Raw genomic sequence first — 21,389 nt, 5'->3', positions numbered from 1 at the left:
GGTTGCGGCTTAGCACGCCGAAAAACTGGTGGCGGTGGTCATGCAGGAGGTTGCCGCTTAGCACGCCGAAAAACTGGTGGCGGTGGCCGTGCAGGAGGTTGCCGCTTAGCACGCCGAAGTTGTGCCACCGCACTAGCACAGTTCCCAGTACTAGCCCCCCCCTCAAGACGCGGATACCAGACGCGCTCTTTGCGGTTTGGAACCGTCTTCAAGGGTGGGTGGGGGGAGGTAAGGAGGGGGGTATACTCCTCCTTTTTAAAATGTTCAAATTGACTGTTAGTCTTCCCAATATCATGGGACTGTAGGGACGACCAGGAGGGAGAAAACAGAGGAGTGGGCGGAGCAATAGTCACTGAGGGCGGAACCAAAGTCACTGGAGGTGGAGTCTGAAAATCAGAATGTGACTGACTAGACTTACACTTAATAAAAATGTCCTGATAATGTTTTATCTTGGAATAAAAGTCATTTGGAGGTGGCTGACTGAATGAAGCAGAAGATGGAAAAAAAAATTCTTGCTCAATGACGTCATCGGAAGTGGGCGGAGTTACCTCTTCGGGGTGCGCCAATGAAATGACGTCATTGTTGCAAATGTCCATGTGACTGACAGCCCAATCGAAGAAATGTTTGGCGAAGTGGTCGATTGGGTTGCCAAACGTCTGAGGAGGGGAAGTTTGAGCTGCATGTAGCTTGCTTCGGTCCGGGGGAGGAGTTTGCAGGAGCGGCGCGTCTTGGCGGCGAGGGAAAGACCTTCTGGCCGGTTTCCGTCTTTGACGGCGCGCACGGTACTGCGGTGTAGCGGCGATGTCTTCCGACCAGAGGGAGTCGATGGGGATAAGAGAGCCTCCAGCTCCCCACATGAGTTTCGACCTCTCCTCCGTCGAATAGCGAAGCGTCTCGGCTTCCATCGCTCGCAACACCATGAGCGTACCTTCGTCCCACTCCTCGTTAGCCGGTGCGGGAGAATTGTCTTGTGCTGGCTTCCTACTGTAACGACTTGGTCGCATAGTGATGCGGGTGTGGTTCTCCCAAGGATGCAGACGGCTTCGGACACAGCTTGCAGGTAGGAAAATAATTTATTGAAAATATAAATCGTACGGGGAACGAACAAAAGACGTGCAAATAGCAAAAGGCAAAAACAAAAGGACTAGCGTGGGAGCTAGCAGGCAAAATGGCATAGCGTGAAAAGCTAGCGGGAATCTAAGTTGTCGTTATCTGTTGTATGGGAACAAACTGGGAAGCCAGCCCAAGTGAGGCCAGGGCAAAGACTAAATAGCCCTCTGATTAGTGCCCGGCAACAGGTGCGCATCCCGAACACTAACCAGAGGCAGGTGAATGTAATCAGTTGACATGGCAACTGAACACAAACAAAATCAAGGTGCTGAAAACATGTGACTCAAACATAAACAAACTATGATCCGGGCAGCGGATCATAACACTGTTGTCAATAAACACACATGGAGACGGTGCTTCAGATACTGCATTAATAATTAAGCTAAATTGTCCACTGTCCACTGCAGCATGTGAATGCAATGAAAATAATAAAATCTGAGCCAACCAGCTGTTAAAATGTTGTCCCGGTTAATGTTTTGGCCATTAAAGGCCCTTCATTTCAAGATTTCAACTGTGATCGGGCTTTAAACAGGTGGCTGACCTGTTCAGATGGGTGTAACTCAGGGGTGCTCACACTTTTTCTGCAGGCGAGCTACTTTTCAATTGATCAAGTCGTGGGGATCTACCTCATTCATATATATAATTTATATTTACTTATTTATGAAATATATGTTTTTGTTAACAAGTTAAAGGTGTTTAATGATAATGCAAGCATGTTTAACACATATAGTTAATATTGTTAATAAATTAAAGGTGTTTAATGATAATACAAGCATGTTTAATACATATAGTTAATATTGTTAACAAGTTAAAGGTGTTTAATGATAATACAAGCATGTTTAACACATATAGTTAATATTGTTAATAAATTAAAGGTGTTTAATGATAATACAAGTATGTTTAATACATATAGTTAATATTGTTAACAAGTTAAAGGTGTTTAATGACAATACAAGCATGTTTAACACATATAGTTAATATTGTTAACAAGTTAAAGGTGTTTAAAGATAATACAAGCATGTTTAACACATATAGTTAATATTGTTAACAAGTTAAAGGTGTTTAAAGATAATACAAGCATGTTTAACACATAGTTAATATTGTTAACAAGTTAAAGGTGTTTAAAAATAATACAAGCATGTTTAACACATATAGATTCCTTTCTTTCATGAAGACAAGAATATAAGTTGGTGTATTACCTGATTCTGATGACTTGCATTGATAGGAATCAGACAGTGGTGCTGATAACGTCCGCATTTTCGAATGGATGAGAAAAAAAGTCTTCCTTTCTGTCCAATACCACATGAAAGTGGTTGGTTTTTGGCATCTTATTTGTCCAGCTTCTGTACTCCTTTGTATACACTTTACAAGAAATACATTGTCGGCAAACTCCGTAGCTTGCTAGCTTGTGCACGCCAGCTTTCTGAGACTCTTATTTTGTTAGCGCAACTGTGCAGTCGGTCTTTGGAGTTTTGACGACAGGTACGGCGCCAGAGTCTGTTGAAATAAAGTGTTTCTCGCCTTCCTGTCGGTAATTTTAATGAGCTAAATATGTACATAAAGTGTTGTACTTATATTCCAACTCCGCGTTCTTCTTGGTCATCGCCGCTGCCGCCGTCACCCCCCGCCCCCCGACCACACCACCACAAATAGATGCCTGTCCTGTGGGAAACACTGTGTTGTATTACTGTATAAAACACACAACTTGTTTTACTGTGCGAAAGATACACAACTGGTGCATTACTATATTAAATATACACAGTAATACACTAGTATGACTGTATAAAACATACACAAGTAGTGCATTACTATAAGAAAGATACACAACTAGTGCATTACTATATTAATGATACAGACTGGTGTATTACAGTATGAAAGATACACAACTGGTGTATCACTAAATGAAAGATACAGACTGGTGTATTACAGTATGAAAGTTACACAACTGATGTATCACTAAATTAAAGATACAGACTGGTGTATTACAGTATGAAAGATACACAACTGATGTATCACTAAATGAAAGATACATAACTTGTGTATTACTGTATGAAAGATACACATCTAGTGTATTACTGTACGAATGAAAGATACACAACTTGTGTATCACTATATAAAAGATACATAACACGTGTATTACTGTATAAATGAAAGACACACAACTAGTGTATTACTGTATGAATGAAAGACACACAACTAGTGTATTACTGTATGAATGAAAGATACACAGCTGGTGTATCACTATATGAAAGATACACAACTGGCATATTACCATATGAAATATACATAACTTGTGTACAACTACATGAAAGATACACAACTAGTGTATTATTGTATGAATGAAAGATACACAACTAGTGTATTACTGTATGAAATATAAACAATTGGTGTATTATTGTATGAAAGATGCACAACTGGTGTATTACTGTATGGAAGATACACAACTGGTGTATTACTGTATGAATGAAATATAGACAACTGGTGTATTACTGTATGAATTAAAGATACACAACTTGTATATTACTGTATGAATGAAAGATACACAACTAGTGAATGACTGTATGAATGAAAGATACACAACTGGTGTTTTACTATATGAATGCAACATACACAACTGGTGTATTACTGTATGAATGAAAGATACACAACTAGTGTATTACTGTATGGAATATAAAGAACTGGTGTATTATTGTATGAAAGATACACAACTAGTGTATTACTGTATGAAAGATACACAACTAGTGTATTACTGTATGAAAGATACACAACTAGTGTATTACTGTATGAATGAAAGATACACAACTGGTGTACTACTATACGACTTAAAGATACACAACTGGTGTATTACAGTATGAAAGATACACAACTAGTGTATTACTGTATGAATGAAAGATACACAACTAGTGTATTATTGTATGAATGAAAGATACACAACTAGTGTATTACTGTATGAAATATAAACAATTGGTGTATTATTGTATGAAAGATGCACAACTGGTGTATTACTGTATGGAAGATACACAACTGGTGTATTACTGTATGAATGAAAGATACACAACTGGTATATTACTGTATGAATGAAAGATACACAACTAATGTATTACTGTATGAATGAAAGATACACAACTAGTGTATTACTGTATGAATGAAACATAGACAACTGGTGTATTACTGTATGAAAGATAAACAACTAGTGTATTACTGTATGAAATATTAACAACTGGTGTATTACAGTATGAATGAAAGATACACAACTTGTGTAGTACTATATGAAAGATACAACTGGTGTAGTACTATATGAAAGATACACAACTAGTATATTAGTGTATGAATTAAAGATACACAACTAGTGTAGTACTATATGAAAGATACACAACTGGTGTAGTACTATATGAAAGATACACAACTAGTGTATTAGTGTATGAATTAAAGATACACAACTAGTGTAGTACTATATGAAAGATACACAACTGGTGTAGTACTATATGAAATATACACAACTAGTGTATTAGTGTATGAATTAAAGATACACAACTAGTGTAGTACTATATGAAAGATCCACAACTAGTGTATTAGTGTACAGTATGAAAGATACGCAACTAGTGTAGTACTATATGAAAGATACAACTGGTGTAGTACTATATGAAAGATACACAACTAGTATATTAGTGTATGAATTAAAGATACACAACTAGTGTAGTACTATATGAAAGATACACAACTAGTGTAGTACTATATGAAAGATACACAACTAGTGTATTAGTGTATGAATTAAAGATACACAACTAGTGTAGTACTATATGAAAGATACACAACTGAACACAACTGAAAGACATGCAATCCCACATTCATGAATATTCCCCGAGTGCGTTACCAGGTTGTAACCGATGGAGATAAGGCAGGACTTGAAGTCGTCGGGGTCCATCACTCCTGTTCTCTTCTACAAGGTGGGCAAGAGACCACACAGAAGGACAGGAAGCGAAAAGATGAGGAAAAAGAGGAGGAGAAAAGAGGAGGAGGAGCCACATTTGGATACAAGTGTGTAAAAGTGGTCAAGTGGAAAAGGAAAGACAAGAAGCAGGAAGGAAACAAGAAGAAGAAGAAGAAGAGTGACACGTCAGATAGGGGGCGGAGCCACGACTGTACCTGTGCATCGTTGGCGATATCGAAGCCCAGGCTGATCAGGCAGGCCTTGAACTCTTCTGCACCCAGTGAGCCCGAGTGGTCCTGGGTGGGGTGGTGGTGTTGCAGTGAGGGGTGGGGGTCCGGCCGCAGGCCATGCAGCAACACGTACGGTGTGTCAGTGTGGGGGGTGGAGGTGCGTGGTCCAAAGGGGTGGGGGTGTACCATGCATAAGGGGGTGTGCGGGGCAATGTGAGCATGCAGGAGACAAACAGAGAACAGAGCATTAGCATGTGTGTGAGGCATTATCAAGCTTTACGGTGCGTGTGGCAGGCAGATAGTGTAGTAGTAGTATCACATGCACTTCATACACATCATATGCAGTATCTGACTACAGAAGAGTGCCCTCACATTCAAACAAGCACTTTATCATGTCCGATACAACAGAAAGTAAACTTACTTTAGAGCAGTCAGTGTACAGCTTGTACAGGCAGTATAGACGTATTATTAACACACAAACATTCTTGTGTAAATATGTGGCGACACAAGTGAGTACATATAGATACACTATATTGCCAAAAGTATTTGGCCACCCATCCAAATGATGAGAATCAGGTGTCCCTAATCACTTGGCCCGGTGTATAAAATCAAGCACTCAGGCATGGAGACTGTTTCTACAAACATTTGTGAAAAAACGGGCCGCTTTCAGTGATTTCCAGCGTGGAACTGTCATGGGATGCCACCTGAGCAACAAATCCAGTCGTGAAATGTCCTCGCTCCTAAATATTCCAAAGTCAACTTTATCATAAGTAAAGTGAAGAGTTTGGGAACAACTAGAGATGTCCGATAATGGCGATTCCGATATCAACCGATACATACAGTCGTGGAATTAACACATTATTATGCCTAATTTTGTTGTGATGCCCCGCTGGATGCATTAAACAATGTAACAAGGTTTTCCAAAATAAATCAACTCAAGTTATGGAAAAAGAAAATGCCAACATGGCACTGCCATATTTATTATTGAAGTCACAAAGTGCATTTTTTTTTTTTAACATGCCTCAAAACAGCAGCTTGGAATTTGGGACATGCTCTCCCTGAGAGAGCATGAGGAGGTTGGGGATAAGAGGGTAGCGGGGGGTGTATATTGTAGCGTCCCGGAAGAGTTAGTGCTGCGAGGGGTTCTGGGTATTTGTTCTGTTGTGTTTATGTTGTGTTACGGTGCGGATGTTCTCCCGAAATGTGTTTGTCGTTCTTGTTTGGTGTGGGTTCACGATGTGGCGCATATTTGTAACAGTGTTAAAGTTGTTTATACGGCCATCCTCAGCCCTGTATGGCTGTTGACAAAGTATGCTATGCATTCACTTGTGTGTTTATGAAAAGTCGTAGATATTATGTGACTGGGCCGGCACGCAAAGAAAGTGCCTTTAAAGTTTATTGGCGCTCTGTACTTCTCCCTACGTCCGTGTACATAGCGGAGTTTTAAAAAGTCATAAATTGTACTTTTTGATACCGATAATTTTGAAACCGATGCCGATAACTTCCGATATAACATTTTAAAGCATTTAACATCTCCAGGAACAACAGCAAGTCAGCCACCAAGTGGTAGGCCACGTAAACTGACAGAGAGGGGTCAGCGGATGCTGAAGCGCATAGTGCAAAGACTTTCTGCACAGTCGGTTGCTACAGAGCTCCAAACTTCATGTGACCTCCCAATTAGCCCACGTACAGTACGCAGAGAGCTTCATGGAATGGGTTTCCATGGCCGAGCAGCTGCATCTAAGCCACACATCACCAAGTCCAATGGAAAGCGTTGTGATGCAGTGGTGTAAAGCACGTCGCCACTGGACTCTAGAGCCGTGGACTTGCCTTCTCTGGAGTGATGAATCACGATTTTCCATCTGGCAATCTGATGGATCAGTCCGGGTTTGGAGGTTGCCAGGAGAACGCTACATTTCGGACTGCGTGGTGCAGAGTGTGAAATTTGGTGGAGGAGGAATTATGGTGTGGGGTTGTTTTTCAGGAGTGGGGCTTCCAGTGAAAGGAACTTTGAATGCTGAAGGATACCAAAGCATTTGGGACAATTCCATGGGATGGCACTTCAAGTTCATATGTAAGTAAAGGCAGGTGGCCAAATACTTTTGGCAATATAGTGTATGTTATAAATTCCAACATGTGCGTGACATTTGGCGGGGGTCGTGCCAGCAACCTGAGGGTTCCAGGTTCGATCCCCGCTTCCGCCATCCTAGTCACTGCCGCCATGTCCTTGGGCAAGACACTTTACCCAGTGCCACTCACGCTGGTTTAAATGCAGCTTAAAGATGTGGATAATGGGTTCCACTATGTAAAGCGCTATATAAATATAATTGTGATCTTAGTTTAATGAGACATAAGAGCATGCAGCATATCATGCATCGACATCAACGTATCCACACAGCATCAAACTCTGTTCTTAGATCTTCATCACTTCATTAATCAGTAGAGACAAAAGCAGCAGCTTGCTGAGATGATTGTGTGTCATCATGAAGACAGTGCTAGGTAACAATCATCACTAGTTGTTCACTCTGACGTGTACGCACTTGTGTTACCACCTTTTACACAACAACGTCTGAGTTGATAGTCAATTTACAGTAGTGACTAGTAGCGTCTAGTTGTGGCTAGTAGCTGATAGTTGTGGTTAGTAGTCCCTTCTAGCAGTTAATTAGTAGTGGCTAGATGTGGTTTGTAGTGGCTAGTTGTGGTTAGTACCTGCTAGTAATATCTAGTTGTGGCTAGTAGTTGTTAATTGTGGAAAGTAGCTACTAAATGTGGCTAGTAGCTGCCGGTAGTGGCTAGTTGTGCAAGTAGTGGTTAGTAGCGGCAAGTATTGCTTGTGGTTAGTAGTGACTAGTAGTGCCTACTACAGGTTAATTATTGGATAGTAGAGGCTAGTTGTGTTTAGTAGTGGCCAGTAGTGGTTAGTAGCTGCTCGTCGTGGTTCGTTTTGGCTAGTAGTATAGTAGCTGCTAGTGGTGACTAGTAGCTGCCAGTAGAGGCTAGATGTGGCTAGTAGTGGTTAGTAGCAGCTAGTTATGCCAACTAGCAGATAGTTGTGGCTAACAGTGGCTATTAGTGGTTAAGGAGTAGCTGATAGTTGTGGCTAATAGCTGCTAGTTATGGCTTGTAGTCGCCTACTAGCAGATAGTTGTGGCTAACAATGGCTACTAGCGGTTAGGGTGTAGCTGATCGTTGTGGCTAATAGCTGCTAGTAGCAGCTAGTTATGCCAACTAGCGGATAGTTGTGGCTAACAGTGGCTACGAGCGGTTAGGGAGTAGCTGATAGTTGTGGCTAATAGCTGCTAGTTATGGATTGTAGTTACCTACTAGCAGATAGTTGTGGCTAACAGTGGCTACTAGCGGTTAGGGAGTAGCTGATAGTTGTGGCTAATAGCTGCTAGTTATGGCTTGTAGTCGCCTACTAGCAGATAGTTGTGGCTAACAGTGGCTACTAGCGGTTAGGGTGTAGCTGATCGTTGTGGCTAATAGCTGCTAGTAGCAGCTAGTTATGCCAACTAGCATATAATTGTGGCTAACAGTGGCTACTAGCGATTAGGGAGTAGCTGATAGTTGTGGCTAATAGCTGCAAGTTATGGCTTGTAGTCACCTACTAGCAGATAGTTGTGGCTAACAGTGGCTACTAGCGGTTAGGGAGTAGCTGATAGTTGTGGCTAATAGCTGCTAGTTATGGCTTGTAGTCGCCAACTAGCAGATAGTTGTGGCTAACAGTGGCTATTAGTGGTTAGGGAGTAGTTGATAGTTGTGGCTAATAGCTGGTAGTTATGGCTTGTAGTCGCCTACTAGCAGATAGTGGTGGCTAACAGTGGCTACAAGCGGTTAGGGAGTAGCTGATAGTTGTGGCTAATAGCTGCTAGTTATGGCTTGTAGTCGCCTACTAGCAGATAGTTTTGGCTAATAGTGGCTACGAGCGGTTAGGGAGTAGCTGATAGTTGTGGCTAATAGCTGCTAGTTATGGCTTGTAGTCGCCTACTAGCAGATAGTTGTGGCTAACAGTGGCTACTAGCGGTTAAGGAGTAGCTGATAGTTGTGGCTAATACCTGCTGGTAGCGGCTAGTATTGCTTGTGGTTAGTAGCGGCTAGTGGTGGCTAGTAGTGCCTACTACAGGTTAATTATTGGATAGTAGAGGCTAGTTGTGTTTAGTAGTAGCCAGTAGTGGTTAGTAGCTGCTCATCATGGTTAGTTTTGGCAAGTAGTATAGTAGCTGCTAGAGGTGACTAGTAGCTGCCAGTAGAGGCTAGATGTGGCTAGTAGTGGTTAGTAGCAGCTAGTTATGCCAACTAGCAGATAGTTGTGGCTAGCAGTGGCTACTAGCGGTTAGGGAGTAGCTGCTAGTTGTGGCTAATAGCTGCTAGTTATGGCTTGTAGTCGCCTACTAGCAGATAGTTGTGGCTAACAGTGGCTACTAGCGGTTAGGGTGTAGCTGATCGTTGTGGCTAATAGCTGCTAGTAGCGGCTAGTTATGGCTTGTAGTGGCTGGTTTTGGCTAGTAGCGGCTACTAGCGGTTAGTTAGTATTGGCTAGTTGTGGTTACTACTGTAGAGTAGTGGCTAGTTGTGGTTAGTAGCTGGTAGTAGTGGCTAATTGTGGCTCATAGCTGATATTAGTGGCTAGTTGTGGCTAGTAGTGACTAGTTATAGATAGTACAGGGAAGTTGTTGATAATAATGGCTACTAGCAGTTAGGTAGTACCTGCTAGTTGTGGCTAGTAGCTGCTAGAAGTGGTTATTGCCACTAGTTATGGCTAGTAGTGTAGCCACAATTAGCGCTAATTGTAGCCAGCACTGGCTGCTTCTAGTTGTGGCTATTAGTGGCTACTAACGGTTTGTTAGTATTGTCTAGTAGTAGCTAATTGTGGTTAGTAGTGGCCAGTAGTGGCTGGTGCTAGTTGCCGCTAGTAGTGGCTAGGAGCTGCTAGTAGTGGCTAGTTGTGATTACTAGCTGTTAGTAGTGTTTACAAGTGGCTAGTAGCATCAGGTAGCGTTTGGTTGTAACTACTAGTGACTGGTATTGGTTAGTTGCATTTAGTGAGTCGTGACTAGTAATGTCTAGTAATGGCTAGTAATGGATTACTGACCCTGTCAAAGTGGTTGAAGGAGGCCCGGAACTCGTTGAGCTGCTCCTGGGTGATGCCTTTGGCGTCTCGCGTCAAGATTTGGTTCTCGATCTCGTTGATGGTGCGGGCGATGGTGGTGAGCAGCTGCTCCCAGCCCACTCGGATGTGCTGCAATTAATTAGTGAGGATCTGATACTTGCATAACTTCTTTTTGTACTTGCATGAAAAAAACACAACTTAAGTTAAACAAGCGCCCACTGAAAATAGATGGATTGTGTTAACTGTGTCTTCTTGGAATAATAGTTACGACATTTCTAATGTTCAGACAAGTGAGTTTTGACAAAGCCACAGCTTGTATTACTGTATTTGTATGTACACAACAAATCCCAGACTTTGAATCCCTAAATTAGACATACAATCCAAATGAGGCGCCCCGTATGGGTCCTCAAAGTATTGTCATCACTGCTAAGTCCCAGCTGTGACCCTGCAAAGACATTTAGATTAATGGCGGCCATAATCTTGCCCCAAGTGGAGGAGTTTGATTACTTCGGGGTCTTGTCCACAAGTGAGGGTGAGTGTATCGTGAGATCGACAGGCGGATCGATGCGACGTATGCAGTAATGCAAACACTGTATCGATCCGTTGTGGTAAAGAAGGAGCTAAGCCAGAAGGCAAAGCTCTCAATTTACCAGTCGATCTACGTTCCTATCCTCAACTATGGTGATGAGCTTTGGGTTAAGACTGAAAAGGACAAGATCACGGGTACAAGAGGCCAAAATAAGATTCCTCCGTCGAGTGGCAGAGCTCTGTCTCCCTTAGAGATAGGGTGAGAAGCTCTGTTATTCGGGAGGATCTCAAAATAAAGCTGTTGCTCTTGCACATCGAGAGGAACCAGATGAGGCGGTTCTGGCATCTGGTATGGATCTTCTCTGCTTAGGCTGCTGCGCCCGCGACCAGACCTCGGATAAGCGGAAGAAGATGGATGGATGGCGGCTATAATTTTTTAAACAATATTATCAAATTTGACACACTTGTCAGTCCTTTAAAGGTGTGCAACAGAGTTACTTTGGATGTTTTGAAGAGCTGTGTGAGAAATTTCAAGTTAATCTGAAAAGTCCGATATGGACTCAAAATCTGTGGTTAAATAACAGCGCCTCTATGTGGTGTATTTGTTATCAAACTAATAGCACAGTGTATGTACACCGTAAGGATACATGTTTTGACACATTTTCACCCTATTATGTGCAGCACTATACATGTCGAAGGGTATTTTTCATGACTGCTTAAAAAAGTGTAAACTATTTAGGTACAGTGGTGTGTACTCTATTTGTATAAAGAATATGCATAGTACTATTAGAAAGTAATGTATACCTCCATGGTGTAATGATAGTACAGTATTATTAGAAGATGGTGTACCTTCATGGTGTATGTATAGTACTATTACAATGTAGTGTGCACATCCATGGTGTATGTATAGTACTATTACAGGGTAGTGTGTACCTCCATGGTGTATGTATAGTACTATTAGAAGGTAGTTTGGACCTTCATGGTGTATGTATAGTACTATTAGAAGGTAGTTTGGACCTTCATGGTGTACAGTATGTATAGTACTATTATAATGTAGCGTGTACCTCTTTGGTGTATGTGAAGTACTATTAGAAGGTAGTATGTACCTCCATTGTGTACGTATAGTACTATTAGAAGGTAGTGTGAACCTTAATGGTGTATGTATAGTACTATTAGAAGGTAGTTTGGACCTTCATGGTGTATGTATAGTACTATTAGAAGGTAGTTTGGACCTTCATGGTGTACAGTATGTATAGTACTATTATAATGTAGCGTGTACCTCTTTGGTGTATGTGAAGTACTATTAGAAGGTAGTGTGTACCTCCATGGTGTATGTATAGTACTATTAGAAGGTAGTATGAACATCCATGGTGTATGTATAGTACTATTAGAAGGTAGTGTGAACCTCCATGGTGTATGTATAGTAGTATTAGAAGGTAGTGTGTACCTCCATGGTGTATGTATAGTACTATTAGAGGGTAGTGTGGACCTCCATAGTGTATGTATAGTATTATTAGAAGGTAGTGTGTACCTCCATGGTGTATGTATAGTACTATTAGAAGGTAGTGTGGACCTCCATGGTGTATGTATAGTACTATTAGAAGGTAGTGTGGACCTCCATGGAGTATGTATAGTACTATTAGAAGTTAGTGTGGACCTCCATGGTGTATGTATAGTACTATTAGAAGGTATTGTGTACCTCCATGGTGTATGTATAGTACTATTAGAAGGTAGTGTGTACCTCCATGGTGTATGTATAGTACTATTAGAAGGTAGTGTGGACCTCCATGGTGTATGTATAGTACTATTAGAAGGTAGTGTGGACCTCCATGGTGTATGTATAGTACTATTAGGTGTATGTATAGTACTATTAGAAGGTATTGTGTACCTCCATGGTGTATGTATAGTACTATTAGAAGGTAGTGTGGACCTCCATGGTGTATGTATAGTACTATTAGAAGGTAGTGTGGACCTCCATGGTGTATGTATAGTACTATTAGAAGGTAGTATGAACCTCCATGGTGTATGTATAGTACTATTAGAAGGTAGTGTGAACCTCCATGGTGTATGTATAGTAGTATTAGAAGGTAGTGTGTACCTCCATGGTGTATGTATAGTACTATTAGAGGGTAGTGTGGACCTCCATAGTGTATGTATAGTATTATTAGAAGGTAGCGTGTACCTCCATGGTGTATGTATAGTACTATTAGAAGGTAGTGTGGACCTCCATGGTGTATGTATAGTACTATTAGAAGGTAGTGTGGACCTCCATGGAGTATGTATAGTACTATTAGAAGTTAGTGTGGACCTCCATGGTGTATGTATAGTACTATTAGAAGGTATTGTGTACCTCCATGGTGTATGTATAGTACTATTAGAAGGTAGTGTGTACCTCCATGGTGTATGTATAGTACTATTAGAAGGTAGTGTGGACCTCCATGGTGTATGTATAGTACTATTAGAAGGTAGTGTGGACCTCCATGGTGTATGTATAGTACTATTAGAAGGTATTGTGTACCTCCATGGTGTATGTATAGTACTATTAGAAGGTAGTGTGGACCTCCATGGTGTATGTATAGTACTATTAGAAGGTAGTGTGGACCTCCATGGTGTATGTATAGTACTATTAGAAGGTAGTGTGGACCTCCATGGTGTATGTATAGTACTATTAGAAGGTAGTGTGGACCTCCATGGTGTATGTATAGTACTATTAGAAGGTAGTGTGGACCTCCATGGTGTACCGTATGTATAGTACTATTAGAAGGTATTGTGTACCTCCATGGTGTAGTTGGTGTGCTTGTTGTCGAAGATGAGCGCCGCCTGTATGAGCTTGTGGTCTCCCTCCAGCTGGTCGATCTTTGGCTTGTAGTTGACGATGCTCTTCTCGTACTGCCGCAGGTGCGTCAGCTGGTCCTCCAAGGTGCCGTGCAACTCCATGGAGATGTAGCCGATTTCCTGCACAGGACAAAAAAACGTTACAGAGGACGGTAAAAAAAACAAAAACCTGCAGCCACTTTAGCGATGGGGACAGTTTGCTCGTACTGACCTCCATCTTGGTCTGGATCCAAGGCCCAATGACATTAGCCTGATTGGCGAACTGCCGGCGCAAACGCTCGTTGTTCTGCTGCCGGGCGTGTTCCTCTATGAGGGCCTGGTCTCGCTGCGGAACTAGCTGGCGGACCTACAAGCACACGGGAGGGATAATTACAGGAATATAGAAGATTAGAGTGAAAGGTCTATAAAAGCAAATAACCCAGGGGTCTAAAAACATTAGCATCAACAGGTGTGGCTGTAGGCAACCTCCTGACAAACTCTTTTTTTTAAATGAACTCCACAAGAGGGCAGTAGGTGCATTTGCGGTATGACGAGTGTTCAGCACCTAGCAGCTTTATCTAAAGGTGTAGGTCCAAGTGTTAATGTTATGAAAGTTGGTGGTGTTTCCATCAGTCTACCAGGACAACTGCGACTAAAATGTAGCTTAACACCACCGAATTGTGAACGTGACTTAATGGCTACTCTGTGTGAAGCGCTCTGAGAGTTTGGAAAAAGGTGCTATATAAATCCAATCCCTTAAAACCTCTAAAGGCTTAGTTGGCCACATGCGTGGACAGCACTTTTTAGCTCTTATTTCCAAAAATGTGTACACTACTGAATTGGAGTCTTATGGCCACTTATGTGGACACTTATACTGCCATCTGGTGGTGTCAGAAGAGTATAACATACAATGGAATTTGGAAAAAAACAAGTGTAAAAATAAGAATTAGCATGTCACTAAACATGAAGTACACGTTTGTTACTTATGGACTAAGTACATCATATCAAAAGATGAGTCTTAGTTTTTATTGTAATTAGGGTCCAATAAGCCCAAATAGCAAAGAGAAATCAAAAAAAGCATATACCGGTAAACAAACAACTTGGGCCTTAAGAGGTTAAGATTGCTCTTTGCGTCATTCCAACATTGGTTGTGCTGTAGAAAATATTCGTCAATAAATCAGCATCTGGTCAAAGGGAGCTACATTTACCAGTGGTTTTATCCAGCTCTGCATGCACTTTTAAATATATTGGTGTGAAAGTCATATGTGTTAAAAGGGAACTGCACTTTTTTTGTTCGAGGTGGCCGGCGATGCAGCTAATGGGAGCAATCAATTTCACCTCTAAATCCCTTTAAAAATGCACTGAAAAACCGTCAACAATACTTCATTTACGTTCCGTAACCCGTATAATAACCAAACAGTAGCGACATTGTTATTGTGAGAGAAAACACTGAGGAACTCTTTTTCTCTAATACCGTATTTTTCGGACTATAAGTTGCAGTTTTTTTCATAGTTTAGCCGGGGGTGCGACTTATACTCAGGAGCGACTTATGTGTGAAATTATTAACACATTACCGTAAAATATCAAATAATATTATTTAGCTCATTCACGTAAGAGACTAGACGTATAAGATTTCATGGGATTTAGCGATTAGGAGTGACAGATTGTTTGGTAAACGTATAGCATGTTCTATATGTTATAGTTATTTGAATGACTCTTACCATAATATGTTACGTTAACATACCAGGCACCTTCTCAGTTGGTTATTTATGCCTCATATAACGTACACTTATTCAGCCTGTTGTTCACTATTCTTTATTTATTTTAAATTGCCTTTCAAATGTCTATTCTTGGTATTGGCTTTTATCAAATCAATTTCCCCAAAAAATGCGACTTATACTCCAGTGCGACTTATATATGTTTTTTTCCTTCTTTATTATGCATTTTCGGCCGGTGCGACTTATACTCCGGAGCGACTTATACTCCGAAAAATACGGTAGTAACACATCACCGTGCTTCGGTATTAGCCGTAAAAAGCTAACTTTGGAAAGAGATAAGCTCGCTTCTGCAACAACACGAAACGTGTTTGAGTTTGTAATGCACAACACTGCGATATGACACCAATTTGTACTGACTAAAAAACATGAAGAATCATATTACAGTATCTGTAAAGTATTAGCCCACATTTCATGTTTTTGTTTGTACACAGCTGAGCAAGCCAGACAGCGTATGTACTGTTGTTGTGGTAAACCGCAAGGCGTGCCGCGTGTATCATGATCAATTTTATAGTGACTCACTCGATGGACAGTTGTTCGTCTGGTCCAACAGGCCGGGGACGTTCCCCTTTGATTTTGGTCAGGCAATCCATTTATGTCAAAATAGTTTGTCTCCAATTTCTACATTTATACCGTAAAAATTGCTTTCATCACCCTCTCCTGGCTTCCGTCTGATCCAACGTCTCACTCTTCCTTCGTGCTCGCTTCTATAAAGTTTTTTAGCTTCAAAAGTATAAGGTTATAGATCCTCATTTGTCCAAAAATAGTCGTCTTTGTTGTCTATTACCAAGTCGGCCATCATTAGAAAACCACACTCATGTTTGATTGTGGAAGTAGGAACACAAGTTGTTGCCAGAAGTCAGACGTGCGCTGCTATGGAAACAGAAATGAATGCCTCGAATACGTAAATCAGTCTCGTAAATTATTAAAATGATAAACAAACGGTAAATATTGAGCATATTACATAAAGTTATGAAGGTGTCTGTTACTACATTGTATATAGAGTTGCAGTGTGTATATAAAAAGTCGATGGAGGGTTTTGAAGTTGTTTTAGAGGACTTTGAAGGCTACAACGGTGACTTCCCATTAGCCGCATCTTTCAAACGTTTTTTTATCATCTTTAAAATCGTAAAAATTTCCAAAAAAAGTTCAGTTCCCTTTTAACGCTTGTCATACTGTTGTTTACTATCAACTCATCAGCGCTATTAATGCTGACTCAGCAGTTTGCTCCTTTCGCTATTACAAAATTGCTTGTGTTGCTGCTGTGTTGAACAATACAGTCGTTCAGAAATTAGCACGTCACATCATTAGTCAAGTTACAAAAGAAGTTGTTATATGTGATCGAGTAATTTTTAACAGCATCTCATTCTGTCAACCTTGTCCCATTTGGCGTTGATCTCCGGGGGATTGATGGTGGTGTAGGGGTTGGTTCCGGCCATGTTGACGTGGTAGGTCTGCACAATCTTAGCGATCTCGTTGTGGATGCCCAGGATGGCCTGGCGCTCTTTGTCCGCATCGGGCAGCGTGGCCTTGAACTGCTCGTGGGCCGTACTTAGTCCCTGAGACACCACGCAGACAAGCATGTTAGAATATAGAAACATAAGAGTGGTGGTTTTACTGGTGTACTGACCTGGATCTCTTCAATGGTGTGGACTATGAAGGAGTCCTGCAGGTCCTCCATGGCGCCCTCCATCCAGTTGTTGAATGGCGCTGCTCTTTTGGCGAACTCCAGGTACAACTGGTCGATGGTCTCCAGCAGCTTCTCTGTTCTCTGAAAGACGGTTCACACTTTTTTCAAGAATCTTTGCTCTTGGTTTTATTAAGCCCTTTTCCTTTGCAGGAACTTTCAAACGTACCCAGTGAATCAAAATACCTTACTGTGTTTTCACCAAAAACTACCCTGGTAAAAAAGTTCATTAAGGAGGTTGGAGTTCCTTTTAGCCAGAAGTGACTTAGGAAAGTTTCCCTATGGCAGTGTTTCTCAAATAGTGGGGCGGGGCCCCCTGGAGGGACATCATGATATGTGTGGGGGCTTAATAGGCAATAGTGTATATCTTGAGAGGTAGATAAAATAATATACATTCACATCAGGGCGGGCGTGCAAATATCCTGTACCCTAGAAAAATGTAACTGTGAGCAGGTTCCAAACAGCCCGTTGTATGCAGTGTTGCTTAAGTCAGTGTTTTTCAACCTTTTTTGAGCCAAGGCACATTTTTTTCATTAAAAAAATACGAAGGCACACCACCAGCAGGAAAGGTTAAAAAATGAAACTCCACCAGGTTGTTATTTTGAGTTTGTTGTTGTTTCCTGTGTGTCGTGCTTTAGTTCCTGTCTTGCCCTGTTATTTTGGTGACCCTTCGTGTTTTGTTGGTGTTCTCCAGTAGCAGCTGCACACCTTCCTTTGAGTGCTATTGCCCGCATCCGGTTTGTTTTCGCAATCAAGACTATTGAAGTTGTGCGTATGCTATCCTTCTATGTGGGGACAATGTTGATTATCATGACGTGTACGGATGTGCTTTGTGGACGCCGTCTTTGCTCTACACGCTGTAAGTTTTTGCTGTTGTCCAGCATTCTGTTTTTGTTTACTTTGTAGCCAGTTCAGTTTTACTTTTGTTTTACATAGCCATCCCTATGCTTCAGTGCCTTTTCCTAGCGGGACTTGCCTTTTGTTAATTTTTGGTTTAAGCGTTACATACCTTTTTACCTGCACGCTGTCTCCCGCTGTGCTCTGCATACTGGGATCACGACAAACCATCCTCGACGCGTTCCGACTTCTACAAAGCAATGAACTACCTGCTGCCACCTACTGATATGGAGTATTACAAGATTACCCTGCCAAGCTCTACACAGCACAGGCACTAGACAATGGCACATTATTATGATTATTGATTTGCAAAAAATATTTTTTGGACCAAATAGGTGAAGTTGCATAATTTCCCACGGCACACCAGACAATATCTCACGGCACACTAGTTGAAAATCACTGGCTTAAGTAGTGGGTTGGGGAGCCTTGAGATGTTGGGGTAAAGTGAGCATGATGGGCAATGGCGTAATAGCACCTTCAGGGTTAGTAAAGAAATACTGCATCTTGACACATACGGATACAAAAATAAACTTTAACTTCGGGATGGGTGGAGAAAACAATTCTGTTCCTGGGGGGCCGTGACAGAAAATAATTAAAAAGCACTGCCCTAGGAGCATTTGAGGGGAAAGCTGTGCTGTCAAAAGCTGATTGGTTATAAAAAAAAAGTTGGAGGACAACTAAAAGGACAACTTTATGACTGTGTATAGTTTCAGGAAAGGTGGAAAAGGGGCTATTGATCTGATTATACTTGAGAAAACAAAGGACTCACCTGCAGAGAGTCACTGCGTTTCTTGGTCAGCGTCCCCAGAGAATCCCACTGGTCACAAATCCTCTGGCAGCGAGCGTTTACACTCGCTGAGTCGTAGTAATCCAGCTCACTGTAGCACGGAAGACATGAACGACATCTGAGGGAACCGTGAGCGGTAATGTGTCTTCTAGGATCACTGTCAAGCATTCCGCTCGCACTCTTGGCAAACATCAGTCCTTAGTGAGCCATGACCCTTTTTTCACGCTGCCTTACTTCAGCTCCTGCGCGATGGCGGCAATCTGTTCCACGCGGTCCTGGTGGGCGGCCAGGTCGCTCTCGAAGGCCTCGTGCTTCTTCAGCAGGGCCTTGATCTCCGACAGCGACGCTGTCTCAAAGTCTTTACACTGCAGCATGTCGTCCTTGCCTGCAGGTGGAGACAGACAACAGCAGATGGCACTGTGGTGAAAATGTGAATAAATGTATATACATGTAAATAGAATACATCTTGTCCCGTAATACTAACAATGCTTTTTTTTGGAGCAAATTCCCGAGTGTGTCTGTCTGATTGTGCTACTGTCTGCTTTCCCTGCACTTTCTCTGCTATGTGTGGTGGTCAGCTTCCAGCTATGAGGAAATAGCACCACTGCCACTGCCTTGTGGTTAGTTAGGGCAGGGGTCGGCAACCCGCGGCTCCGGAGCCGCATGCGGCTCTTTGATCACTCTGATGCGGCTCAGCAGCTTACTTGCTGAACCCCCCAATTTTCAGTGCCTCTCGCAGAAAACTCCCGGGATTATTATTCACCGATTTTCACCCTTACAGCTATAATAAGGGCGTGCCATGATGTTACAACATTTGGCGCCCTCTATAATCTGTATTAACAGCGTGCCAGCCCAAAATTTGTTATATAATATACATCTTCTGCTTGCACACCTACGTGACAGCAAGGCATACTTGGTCAACAGCCACACAGGTTACACTGACGGTGACCATATAAAACAACTTTAACACTCTTACTAATAATGCGCCACACTTTGAACCAAAACCAAACAAGAATGACAAACACATTTCGGGAGAACATCTGCACCTTAACACAACATAAACACAACAGAACAAACACCCAGAATCCCATGCAGCCCTGACTCTTCCGGGCTACATTATACACCCCTGCTACCACCAAACCCCGCCCCCACCACAAGCCTGCTCCCTCACACATCAACCCCCCTCTCTCTGTGCGTCGATTGAGGTGGGCGGGGTTTGGTAGCGGGGGTGTATAATGTATCCCGGAAGAGTTAGGGCTGCATGGGATTCTGGGTATTTGTCCTGTTGTGTTTATGTTGTGTTACGGTGCAGATGTTCTCCCGAAATTTGTTTGTCATTCTTGTTTGGTGTGGGTTCACAGTGTGGCACATTATTAGTAAGAGTGTTAAAGGTTTTTTTATACCGCCACCGTCAGTGTAACCTGTGTGGTTGTTGAGCAAGTATGCCTTGCTGTGACCTACCTGAGCAAGCGGAAGCCCCATTCAACATGTGGCTGATCAGGCACGCTCGTTGTAATGGGTACTATATGCTGTACCATCACGGCACGCATGATGCTGACAAGCGCTATTCATTTAAAATCCGCGTGCCGCACCAGATTAAAAATTCCATAAAAAGGTGTGGGCAGCGTGTCTGAGACCCCTGGTTTATACATAGCACAAAGCAAAAAAAAAACTTTGTATGCAGTGTTATTTCATTTAAAATTTCTAAAAATTTTGCAGCTCCCATTGTTTTCTATAATTTGTGAAACTGGTCAAAATGGCTCTTTGACTGGTAAAGGTTGCCGACCCCTGAGCTAGGGAGAGTCAATGACTATCGTATTAAACCCTACACAAATCCGGAAAGGACCCCACAAAGGTAGTTGGCATGTCTTCTTGGCGACCAGACTAGCAGTTCCTGCAACAATACAGCAACCGGACATATTGCGTAGCACTCTTTTGGACTCCTGACTGCAAGGTCTAGAGAGGAGTTCTGAAGTTTGAGCAACTTACGACTCCAATCACCATGGAGAGGCTCTACAGGCAGGCTGTTTACCTCAGTCTGGACTAAAACATGGACGTCAGCAGTTTACGGTTTATAAACCCCTTTCAATTGGCGTACAGAGAGACGCCACAGGTTTCCATCAACAATGGGACGTATCATCATACTCCAATAAACAGGTACTGCCCACCTAGCCCTCAAATCTGTAAGGACCTGATCCGCCACAAGATACCTGGCAGGGTAAAAGGGGGTCTTAAAGTTCTAGTCTGGACAAGTAGCCAAAAATCCAGCACCAGAGACGACAAATACTACCAAACAACAAAGGAAACCAAGCATGCGCTTTGGGAGCTACAATGTTCAAATAATGACAACAGGGTGAAGACTTAACCCTGATTGACAATACCAGACAGAGCACTCAACAGTGAGTGATTGAACACAGACATAGCTGCTCCACAGAAATTGAAGCTCTCAGAGAGCGGCACCTTAGGAGGGGAGTCTTACGCCCTCTTCTGGCAAGGGAAACCCAAATCTAAAGGAAGAGA

General features: G+C 42.1%; 1 protein-coding gene across 4 annotated transcripts in view; it reads right to left on the bottom strand.

The window, feature by feature from the left end:
• Nucleotides 1-21,389, bottom strand: part of actn1 (actinin, alpha 1) — a 117,247-nt gene that overhangs the window by 4,794 nt on the left and 91,064 nt on the right. For 2 of the 4 annotated variants that reach the window (XM_061969001.1, XM_061969000.1), the window contains exons 12-20: nucleotides 19,104-19,254; nucleotides 18,852-18,960; nucleotides 17,129-17,269; nucleotides 16,875-17,057; nucleotides 13,956-14,090; nucleotides 13,685-13,864; nucleotides 10,364-10,510; nucleotides 5,257-5,337; nucleotides 4,985-5,050 (exon numbers count right to left, since the gene is read on the bottom strand). In XM_061969001.1, coding sequence (XP_061824985.1) covers nucleotides 4,985-5,050; nucleotides 5,257-5,337; nucleotides 10,364-10,510; nucleotides 13,685-13,864; nucleotides 13,956-14,090; nucleotides 16,875-17,057; nucleotides 17,129-17,269; nucleotides 18,852-18,960; nucleotides 19,104-19,254 — 1,193 coding nt within the window. The remainder of the gene's footprint in view (nucleotides 1-4,984; nucleotides 5,051-5,256; nucleotides 5,338-10,363; nucleotides 10,511-13,684; nucleotides 13,865-13,955; nucleotides 14,091-16,874; nucleotides 17,058-17,128; nucleotides 17,270-18,851; nucleotides 18,961-19,103; nucleotides 19,255-21,389) is intronic. The other 2 variants (XM_061969002.1, XM_061969003.2) reach the window with 2 other exon arrangements.

Source organism: Nerophis lumbriciformis, linkage group LG08 (genome assembly GCF_033978685.3).
Source record: "Nerophis lumbriciformis linkage group LG08, RoL_Nlum_v2.1, whole genome shotgun sequence".
NCBI lineage: Eukaryota > Metazoa > Chordata > Actinopteri > Syngnathiformes > Syngnathidae > Nerophis > Nerophis lumbriciformis.
This window is presented reverse-complemented; position numbering and strand designations above follow the sequence as displayed.